Genomic DNA, 12,075 nt, shown 5'->3' with positions numbered 1-12,075 from the left:
GTTGTTGTTCAGACCAGAATCAGAATGGGAAAGAAAAGTGATCTAAATGACTTTGACCATGGAATGATTGTTGGTGCCAGATGGGGTGGTTTGAGTATCTCAGAAACTGCTGATCTCCTGGAATTTTCAGGCACAGCAGTCTCCAGAGTTTACAGAGAATGGTGCAAAAAACATCCAGTGAGCAGCTGTTCTGTGGACAAATACACCTTATTAATGAGAGAGGTCAGAGGTGAATGGCCAGACTGGTTCAAGCTGACAAGAAAATGAAAGTAACCCAAATAACCACATATTACAACAGTAGTGTACATAAGAGCTACTGCAGCAGAAGATCATGAACACACACCCAGTGTTCAGTTTATTAGGTACAGGAAAGTCTTCATCACTTTACAATTCATGTCAGAGAAACTGAATTTTGAACTCTGTGATCTGAATAATCTCATTTACATTTTTACCCGTGATGAGGAAATATGAACTTATAGTGCCTTGAAAAACGATTCAGTTCCGCAATTATTTTCACATTTTACTGTCTCATTTTCCAAATCGAAGTAGGATGTTTGTGAGCTAATCTACAAAACATTGTACATCATGTCAAATCAAAAGAAAAATTCCAAAACCTGTCAACGATTTACTACAAGTTCAAAAACAAAAGTGTGAGGCTGAAAGAGTATTCATCCCTTTTGTAAACTTTCCTTAGGTGCAATACTACATGTTAACTTATTAACTCACCTAATTTGTTGAAGTAGAGAATTGGAGGACACCTACTTTCAATGAATTTATAAGTACTTCCTCTCTCTGTAAAGTCAAACAGTATGGTAGATTTTCAACAGGCCAAACCAAACTGAAGACAAAGAGCATTTAAGACAAGCCAGGGAAATGATGATAGAGAAGTACAAATCTTGGGAAGGGTACAAAAACATTTCAAAGGCACTGAACATACCTCAGAGCTCACTGCAGTTCATCATGAAAAAATGGAAACCACCGCCACACTGCCTAGATCAGGCAGTCCCTCTAAAATTAGTTGCTGGAGAAGAATGCACTGGTAAGAGAGGCTACCGTGATGCCAATAGCTGCAACTGGAGATGAGGTTCATTACTCCACAATCTCTAATGTCTTGAACAAAAAAGGTATTTATGGAAGAGGGGCAAGGAGGAAGCTTTGGCTAATAAAAAAGCATACCCTCCCATATAGGCTTTGCAAAGCATCACTTAAAATGTGCTGTAAAGATGTGGAAGATGGTCTTGTGGTCAGATGAGACTAAACTGGAACATGTTGTCCTAAACACTAAGTGGTACGTATGGTGTAAACCTAATGCTGCACATCAGCCAGGTAACACCATCCCTACTGTAAGTATGGTGGAGGTAGCATCATGGTAGTGGGATGCTTTTCAGCAGCCGAAATTGGAAATTTTGTGAAGATTGATGGGAAGATGAATACTGCTAAATACAGAGAGATGCTGGATAAAAACTTGCTAGCCTCTGCCCGAATGCTTAAACAGTGGAGGAGATTTGCCTTTCTGAAGAGCGGCCCAGTCAGAGTTCTGACCTTAACCCGATTGAACATTCTGGCAAGACCTCAAGATTGCTGTCCACTGCCGATCCCCAACTAATCTGGCACAGCTTGATCAGTTTTGCAAGGAGGAATGGGCAAATCTTGCTCCATCACTTTGTGCAAAGCTAATAGAGTCTTATTGAAAAAAAACTACTGGCAGTAATAGCTGCGAGAAGTGGTTGGACTAGGTACCAAACAAAGGGGGATGAATACTTCTGTACTGCTGACGTTACAGGTTTTGAATTTTTAGTTTTTCATGCTTTACAATATTCTCTGTTTTTCAGACTCTACTATGATAAAGGGAGCATGTCATTCACAAATAAGAATTCTCAGTTAAATTGATCATAATCCCTGGTTGTAATACTCATGTCTGTGAACAAATGGTTGGGGGCTGAATAAATTTGCAAGGCACTGTCTGTACTACACATAAAGTAACTTAAGCCATTTTTCTTTCTTTCTGCTTCAGTCCTGCGGCAAATGCAATTGAAATTCCAAGCATAACTGACAGCAGAACATCATGAGGGAATGGGTACAGCTAATATGGTACGGGGACTATGGATCAATATACACAAAGAAGGGAAAGAACACATGATATGATGCTATTGGGAAAGAACGTTTGTCTTCAAGCAAATGCCAAGATCATTCTGCTTGCCTAATGATTCATCATTGTCCATTCCAACAAAAGTGGTACCAGAGGTTTACACTCCTGCTTTCTCATTTTCAACTGGATGTCATTATGAGCAACTGAATAAGTGGATTTGAAAGAGTTTTCATCTGCCATTAGGTGTGCACTCATTTAATGGAACTGGGTATAAACCATAAACAGTATTGTTTTTGGGGCTCTGGGAGTTATACAGTGCAGTTAAAACTTAATTGGAATTGAACCCCAGGGATCAAACTCAGGACATTCTGCATATTCATTCTGCAACTATCATTCTCCTAGCATTGTTGACTGAAATATTTTTGCCAGTAATGCCTTGAACAAAGCATTCAGTTTTGTAGGAATGTTAAAGTTAATTATAGCTGAAATATTTTTTGATCAATATTAATACAGATGACTTTAATTCAATTAAAGAGGTTAAATCTTGGAGCAATGAAATCAATACACACAATCATTTTTTTTGTTAGATATGTATTTGGATGTAATGAATAGAGATTGGGATCATGCATATAATTATAGGTAAGTAGTGAAAGATTGTTTTTAATGGTTTGTAAATTGTTAACAGGAGAGAAAGGATGGAGGATAATTACAAGGAGAATGAAGTGGAATGATAGAAGATTTGTTTTCGTTGCAGAAGATTATTAGAGCATGGAAAAGGGGATGATGAATAACTATTCAGGCAGCAAATGTAACAATTTGAAAGAGAACTTTGTGCACATGTGAAGTTGGATGATATAGAAGAATGCATGAAGAGACTGGGAGAGAGGAGAGGAGCAGAAAATTTCACATGAAGAGCTGGCACTAGATGCATTGCAATGGATTGATTGGTCCTATCCTTTGTTCAAAATTCCCCATTTCACTCTCCTAGCACTGACATTTCACATAGACTTACTGTGGCAACATGAGGTGATCCGTTCAGCAAATATCCCACATACGTATTTAGTTCATCCTTTCTTTTCCTCGCCAATTCCCTTCCCTTAGACAATTCTATCAGAGGCTTGTAAGGAAATCTGGAACACAGACATTCGCAACCATCACTTTTTTCTTCAAAATACTGTACATATACTACTGGAAGAAATGTATCAGCAGAAAGGTTTAAATGTTAACATAAGAAGAGCAAATGCAGAAAATACTTACCATCTGTGGAAAAAGAAACAGAATTAACACCAAATAATTTTTATCAGAAGATGTAAAGTTACTTTGCAGTCCTGGTTAGGCTGTATCTGGACTATTGCATTCAATTCTGGCCACCCGGTTACAGGAAGGGTGTGCAAGCTTTGCAGAGGGTGCAGAAGAAGTTCACCAGGATAAAGCCAGGATTAGAGCACATGTTATATAGTGATAGGTTGGAAAAACAAGGTTGTTCTCTCTGGACTAACAGAGGCTAAGAGGAGACCTGATACAAGTACTGTGCTCAGTTCTCATAGCCTCACTACAGGAAGGATATTGAAACCATAGCAAGGGTGCAGACAAGATTTATAAGGATGTTGCCTGGACTGGGGAACATGCCTTATGAGAATAGGTTGAGTGAACTTGGTTTTTTCTTCGGGTGACCTGATAGAGGTGTACAAGATGATGGGAGACATTGACCGTGTGGATAGTCAGAGGCTTTTTCCCAGGGCCGAGATGGCTAGCATGAGAGGGCACAGTTTTAAGGTGCTTGGAAGCAGGTACAGAGGAGATGTCAGGGGTAAGTTTTTTACACACAGAGCAGTAAGTGCTTGGAATGGGCTGCCGATAATGGTGGTGGAGACAGATATGATGGAGACTTTTAAGAGACTCCTGGATAGGTACATGGAGCGTAGAAAAATAGAGGGCTGTGGGTAACCCTAGGTAATTTCTAAGGTAAATACATGTTTGGCACAGCATTGTGGGCTGAAGGTTTTCTATGTTTCTAAGTTTGTAAAGTAATATGATGGATAGACAGACAGTCACCATCCTTTCCCCAGGTTGAAATATCTAATATAGAGGGCATGCTTTTAAGGTAAGGAGAAAAATTCAAAGGAGATTTGTGATGCAAGTTTTTTTTTACAGAGAGTGGTGGGTGCTGGATGGTGCTGGGGTGGTGGTGGAGGCAGTTATGATAGAGGCATTTAAAAGACTCTATGGTAGGCAATGGATATGCAGAGGATGGAGCAATATGGACATTGTGCAGGCAGGAGGAATTCGTTTAATTAGGAATCATTAGACTAATTTGTTTGGTGCATCACTGGCTGAGGACCCTGTTCCTGTGCTGTACAGTTCCATGTTTAACTGGGAAAATAAAGTTTCCAGTTTCAGAGAAAAGAAGGAAAGGGGAGAGAACGATGAGGAAGAATGGTGAGGACAGGAGAGATTGAGGACACAACTGGTAGTAATATTGGATGAAGGTTTATAAAAGAAGAGATGAATGAAATCCGGAACACCTCGATAAGAGAGCAAAACAGAGAATTGTAGACTTGCTGAAGTTCTTGAAACCAATCAGCCTGCAATGTGCCAAGTCTGGAATTGAGATGCTCATCTTTAAACTTGCATTGAGCTTTATTTGAATAGTGTAGGAAGCCAAATACTGATAGGGCAGAGTGGGAATGGGATGGGAATTAAAGTGACAGGTAACTTGAAGCTCAGGGGCTCCTTTGCGCCCTGACAAGAGGTGCTCTGCAAAATACTCAACTAATCCGTGTATTGTTTGCCTGTCGTAGAGAATCAAGTGAGGTTGGATAAGTATAAATGAATTGCTGCTTTACCTTAACGATTGAGACCCGCGGATGAGAAGAAGGAGCAAAAGGAAGTTTTGCATCTCCTGTTTTTGCATGGGAAGGGGCTGAGAGAATGGGAGCAGGAGTTGGTTGAGAAGGAAAAGTCGATCAGCGCCTTGAACAGCAAGTGATCCCATGGGAAAGCTTACACAGAAGAAGGCAAGATGTGACTGGCGGGCTCCCTGTGAAGTGCTCCAGATTATTGGGGATAACCTGTGGATACCGATGTGTCACGGAGAGCATTTAGACTGGCTGCATCATCGTCTGGAATGGCGAGGCCACTGCACGGGACCGGAAAAAGCTACAGAGGGTTGTAAACTCAGCCAGCTCCATCACCACTAAGGACCTCTTCAAAAGGTGATGCCTCAAGATTACAGCATCCATCAATAAGGACCCTTATGACCTAAGAAATGCCCTCTTCTCATTGTTAATATCAGAATGGAGGTACAAGAGCCTGAAGACAACACTCAAAGCTTTCCAAACAGCTTTTACCCCTCTACCATCAGCTTTCTGAACGGACAACGGACCACAGTACACTGCTGCTTCAAAACAACACATTTCACGCCTGATGTGAGTGATAATAAATCAGATTCTGATTCTGAATCTGGAAGCTGATAGGCCAGAAGACGACAACATGAGAACCTTACCCTTGCTTTGGGAGATGAGGATGAGAGCAAACGGGATGGAAGAGGCTGAGTTGTATCAACGGTGATAGAGGGAAAACACAGATGGACACCTCAGAAGTTCTGGAGTGGAATATGAGTTCATCAGAACAGATGTAACAGAAGTGGAAAATGGAGTGGAGTCCTTATTCAGAAGTGTTGTGGAAGGAAATAAGCATAGGTTGCAGTAGGAACCTGTGGCTTGTCATGGACACTAGTTGTAAACATACACCGGAGGCAGATATAGGGACATTGAGAAAGGAAAAGAAGGAATTATGGATGGATTACATTTAAGTGAGAGCCCATAAAAATAGGCAGAAAGGGCAACAAAACTTCTGAATACTGTACAAAGAGAAAAAAAATAACACCATTACAATCAACACTGAACCAGAAAAGATGAGGGAAGGGGCCTAGAAGGATTGAAACACTAACTATTTCATTCACACCTCAAAGGGACAAATAGCAATCACATCAAAGAAGGGAGGAGGGCATCTTCGACAAGAACTGAATATGCCGGAAAAACTCAGCAGGTCAGACAGCACCTGAGAAATATTTGGGTTCTGTTCTCCTTTGATAGAACTGGTCAACTTGAAATATTAACTCCGCTTCTCTTTCCACAGATGCTGCCTGGCCTGTTTTCAGCATTTTCTGTATTTGCTTCAGATTTCAGGTGTCTGAATTTTCAGAGTTTAGGTGTTCTTGGTTGATCTTGGGTGATCTTGGTAGAGAATTGGAAGTAAATTAAATAGTAATCCAAATGCAAATTACATAATGCAAGAAATATATGTCATTAGAGCAAGAAGTGGGAGAAATACACACTAATCCAGGGACTAGGAATGGAGAGAGAAAGGGAGTTTATGTTTCAGGTCGATGATCCTTTATCTGAACTGGGCAAGGTTATAAAAGTTGGGAGTGAATTAAACAATGATTGAAAATCAGATACTGGAAAATAGAAAATAAGAACAAACACTATTTGGAATACTGCAATGAATTAAACAACTATCCAAAATGTGGTAAACCATATATATATGTTGTAACTGGGTTAACTGTCTGGACACGCCCCTCTGCTGACTGCCCCTGTGGCTCCTCCCATAGAGCCCTGAATAAAGGTGATTTTGCCCTGCTCCTCCCCCTCAGTCCAGGGGCAGACACGCAGCATGCTGGAAGTTATATTTTACTGCGAATAAAAGCCTTTCAGTATTCACCCTACTTCTTTTGGAATAATTGAAGGTGCATCACAAAAGTAAAATGTACTTTTCTAAATTATTAGAGTTGATCCAACCACTTTTTGGCTTGGGCAAATTTGAGAGAAGGTTTCATAAACAATTCACAGAATAATCAGTTAATAATCATGCAATTGAATGTGGGGGGATAAAATGGCATTGGTGCAAACGGGTGCTTGATGGTCAACATTTATTCGATGGACCAAAGGGCCTCTTTCCACGTTGTATTGTAGTGAATATTTTTAATTGTTAGATACTGCCATGTAAACTTCATATTCCACCAGAAATGGTGAGGGATGACGCAGGATTCAAACAATGATCTTCACAATAGCTTCCAATATATCATAGAATCATACACAGCTAGCCTTCTGTGTTCCTGTTTAATCCTACTGGCCAGCTCATGGCCCTGATGATTATGAGGGTTGCTGCCTCCACCATCCTTTTGGGTACATCCACAGCCGTAACAGAGCAACATATCTTCTCCTAGCATCATGCATACCAAATAGTGACACAACAGATGCTGACGCTGGAATGTGGAGCAACACATAAAACGCAAAAGGAACTCAGCAGGTCAGGCAGTATCTGTGGAGGGAAATGGGCAGTCAACAATTCAGATCGCGACCCTCCATCTTGACTGAAAGATAGAGGGGAGGTAAAGAGGTGAGGAGAAGCTCAAGGTAAATTTTATTATCAGGGTACATATATGTCACCATATGCAACCCAGAGATTTATTTTCTTGTGGGCATATGCAGTAAACCTATAGAAGAGTAACTATAACAGGATGAATGAAAGATCAACCAGAGTGCAGAAAGCTCACGAACTGTGCATCTGTGCAAATGCAAATTTGATGGCAGCAGCAAGAAGAGGGCATGACCTGGGTGCTGGGACGGTATGGGGCAAGAGCTGGCAGGCAATAGATGGATCCAAGTGAGGAGGGGTGATAGCGAGATAGAGTAGGGAAGAGTGGAAATTACCACAGAAACTGAAGGTGGAGGCAGATGATGGAATCTGGTAATTGAAGCATGCTGAGTTCCAGATTGAGCATAATTTTTCAGATGTACGTGGAAACATACAGTGAAAAGCGCAGTTTGCATTAACAACCAACACAACCTAAGGATATGCCGGGCACAGCCCGCAAGTGTCAGCACACATAACAGTGCCCACATAGTATATTCACAACATAGCATGGAGCTTTTCCAGTATTAGTAGCAAGTAAGCTGAACTGCAGATATTGTTGAGGTATTAGCTTGTATCATTACCATGCAAGAGGAAAGAGAAATTTCCACTTCATTATTTTGGCTATTATAGAATATGTAATAGAAGGCTAAATCTCATCATCTTCAATTCATGCATGAGAGAAGAGACTGTTTTGACTGGACTTCATTGCTGTTTGTACATCATCCCAAGCAATTACCTGCAATTACTTCCTTTGAAATGCAATACATAGTAAGTGCGGCAAATAGTTTGCACACCGCAGTTTACTGTAAACATAGTAAGGCAAGCACCTTGCAAACTTGCATTTAATGTCTTTGGTAAAGAAAGAAATTTTGCAAGATTAGGGAACTTCCTGTGCTTTGACTAGCTCTATTAGATATTTAATACTTAACAGAACAGGCAAGAGGAACCTTTGTCGTCAACGCTCTCCCTGGAGGACGTAACATTCAGCCCTATTTCAATACTACACTAGCTAGGAAATATCCAGGCAACCCCTGGATATTACAACAGCTGGCTGATGGAAATTTGTCATTACACAATTCACAAATCACGACCAAAAATATGAGGCATGGAATAAAAACTCACTCTTATGGAATTTATGTGGAATGAAAGAAATAAAATAAACACAGATTCAATTTAATTTTCTGACACATGCGCAGATGATGTTGCTTCAAATTACGGAAAAGCATGACATGGTCTGTTCTCTAGGAATTCAACCCCTCTGTGAAGTAAGGGTGTACATATTCAAGTCTTAGGTTTGGAACAAAGCTGAAACTGTTGTTGGCTGTACTTAGCAAGCAGTCACCTCCTAACTGGTATTTCAACACCAACTGTACTTGATACCGACCATTCCTGTACACATTGTTCCAACAAAATTAATATAGTCAACAGAAGTTGAGAATCCAAATACCTAGAAGATGGGAAGCTATCGAGGATTAATCTTAGCTTAGTTGTTAAGATGGATGCATGTAAGGTTATCTCCCTGCTGGGGCAAGAATGTAGGGAGAGAGAAGGGAAATAATTAAAAATGACTGAGTAGATGCCAGGGAAGGTCACAAGTACCCTGGGAGCAATGCAATGAATGCAGCAATTCAGTAAAGAATTCGCTATCAGGTACTGACATGCAACTGAAATATCACCTTCATTATACCTGTCCAAGAAGGTGTGCTATTTAAATTGGTCTCCTCTAATGATACAAAACCCAACTGAGATATATCACAGTTTGGATTACAGCACTACCATGATCATATAGAGCAGAGTGCACAATTGGTCAATTCAATTGACTGTCTCTATGCTTAACGGTACAAAGTTCAAAGTAAATTTATTAGTAAAGTATATATATTCGCAATATACAGCCCTGAGATTCATTTTCTTGTGGGCATACACAATAAATCCACAATAGAATAACAATCATAATAGAATCATTGGAAGACCACATCAACTTAGGCATTCAACCAGTGTGCAAAAGACAACAAACTACAAATACAAAAGGAAAAAAAGAAAATAATAATAATAATAATAATAAAAAATGAATAAGCAATAAATATCGAGAACATGAGATGACTCGTCCATAAATTGTGGGACCGGTCCAGTGTGAGGGCAAGTGAAGTTGAGTGAAATTATCCCCTTTGTTCAAGAGCTTGATGACTGAAGAGTAATAACTGTTCCTGAATCTGGTGGTGTGAGTCCTGAGGCTCCTGTATCTTCTTCCTGATGGCAGCAGTGAGAAGAGAGCATGATCTGGATGGTGAGAGTCTCTGATGATGCGTGCTGCTTTCCTGTGACAACGCTTTGCGCAGATGTCATCAGCAGTGGGGAGGGCATTACCTGTGATGGACTGGGCAGTATCCACTACTCAAGGGCTTTGGTGTTTTCATACCTGGCTGTGATACAGCCAGTCAATATACTCTCCACTACGTACCTATCAAAGTTGGTCAAAATTTTAGATGTCATGCCGAATCTTCATGAACTGCTAAGGAAGCAGAGGAACTGCTGTGCATTCTTCTTAACTGCACTTATGTGCTGGAGCCAGGACAGGTCCTCTGAAATGATAACACTGAGGAATTTAAGGTTTCTGACCCTCTCCCTCTCTGATCCTCTTAGTCATAGTCATACTTTATTGATCCAGGGGGAAATTGTTTTTCGTTACAGTTTCACCATAAATAATAAATAGTAATAAAACCATAAATAGTTAAATAGTAATATGTAAGTTTATGCCAGAAAATAAGTCCAAGACCAGCCTATTGGCTCAGGGTGTCTGACCCTCCAAGGGAGGAGTTGTAAAGTTTGATAGCCACAGGCAGGAATGACAGCCTATGACGCTCTGTGTTGCATCTCGGTGGAATGAGTCTCTGGCTGAATGTACTCCTGTGCCCAACCAGTATATTATGTAGTGGATGGGAGACATTGTCCAAGATGGCATGCAACTTGGACAGCATCCTCTTTTCAGACCCCACCGTCAGAGAGTCCAGTTCCATCCCCACAACATCACTGGCCTTATGAATGAGTTTGTTGATTCTGTTGGTGTCTGCTACCCTCAGCCTGCTGCCCCAGCACACAACAGCAACATGATAGCACTGGTCACTACAGACTCGTAGAACATCCTCAGCATCGTCCGGCAGATGTTAAAGGACCTCAGTCTCCTCAGGAAATAGAGACGGCTCTGACCCTTCTTGTAAACAGCCTCAGTGTTCTTTGACCAGTCCAGTTTATTGTCAATTCGTATCCCCAGGTATTTGTAATTTGATGAGGGCTGGCTCATGGACTTCTGGCTTCCTCCTCCTGAAGTCAATAATCAGCTCCCTCTTCTTGCTGACATTGAGTAACTGGTTGTTGTTATGGCAGCACCCAGCCAGATTTTCAATCTCCCTCCTACATGCTGCTTGGTTACAACCCTTGATTCAGCCTAAGACAGTGCTGTTGCCAGCAATCCTGAGTATGGCAATGGAGCTGTGCTTGGTCAAAAGTGTAAAGTGAGTAGAGCAGGGGGCTACGCACACAGCCTTGTGGTGCACCTGTGCTGATGGAGATTGAGGAAGAGATGTTGTTGCCAATCCGAACTGACTGGAGTCTGCAAGTAGGAAAGTCGAGGATCTAATTGCACAAGGAAGTATTCAGGCTAAGGAATTGAAGCTTATTGATTTGTTTTGAGAGGATGATGATATTGAATGCCGAGCAGTAGTCTATAAAGAGCATCCTGATGTATGCATCTTTGATATCCAGGTCTTCCAGAGTTGAGTGAAGAATCAATGTGATGGCATCTGCTGTGGACCTGTTACTCCATTAGGCAAATTGAAGTTGATCTAAGTCACTTTTTAGGCAGGAGTTGAGATGTTTTATCATTCACCTCATAAAGCACTTCATCACTATGGTTGTAGATGCCACTGAATGATAGATTAACACATCCTTCTTTGGCACCCAAAGAAGTGAAGTTTACTGGAAGCAGGTGAGTACCTCACACTGCTGAAACGAGAGGTTAAAGATCTCAATGAACTCTCCAGTCAGTTGATCAGCTCAGGTCTTTAGTACTTGACCAAGCACCCTGTCTGTGTAGAATGCTTCTTGTGGGGTCACTCTCCTGAAAGCTGTTCGCATTTCAGCCTCAGATACTGAAATAACAGGATCACTGGGGTTACGGGCGCTTGTGATGGTTCCGCCATGTTTTGACAGTAAAAGTGAACATAACTGAGTTCATCTGGAAGCGAAGCCCTGTTGTCATCCATGTCACTTGATTTTACTTCGTAAGATGTGATAGCACTCAAGCCCTGCCATAACTGTCAAACATGCTTCACTGGGAGAAGTTTGGTTCGGAAATGCCACTTCACCCATGAAATGGCTAAACAGCGATCATACCTCCTTGTAACTTTCTTGATCACCAGACTTAAATATCTCAGACCTGGTGCTCAGCAGAATGCCGACCTCATCGTCCATCTAGGGCTTCTCATTGGGCAAGACTCTAAATGATTTTGTGGGGACACACTCGTCTACGACTGCTTTAATAAAGTCCTCTGAATTACTGGATGGCGAAT

General features: G+C 41.2%; 1 protein-coding gene across 2 annotated transcripts in view; it reads right to left on the bottom strand.

Annotated features, from left to right (window-relative positions):
* The window catches only part of LOC140186823 (phosphatidylinositol 3-kinase C2 domain-containing subunit gamma-like), a 273,036-nt gene that overhangs the window by 35,434 nt on the left and 225,527 nt on the right, over positions 1-12,075 (bottom strand). For both annotated transcript variants that reach the window (XM_072241431.1, XM_072241430.1), the window contains one exon: positions 3,102-3,219. In XM_072241431.1, the coding sequence (XP_072097532.1) occupies positions 3,102-3,219 (118 nt within the window). The remainder of the gene's footprint in view (positions 1-3,101; positions 3,220-12,075) is intronic.

This window comes from Mobula birostris, chromosome 23, assembly GCF_030028105.1.
Source record: "Mobula birostris isolate sMobBir1 chromosome 23, sMobBir1.hap1, whole genome shotgun sequence".
In the NCBI taxonomy this organism is placed as follows: Eukaryota; Metazoa; Chordata; class Chondrichthyes; order Myliobatiformes; family Myliobatidae; genus Mobula; species Mobula birostris.
This window is presented reverse-complemented; position numbering and strand designations above follow the sequence as displayed.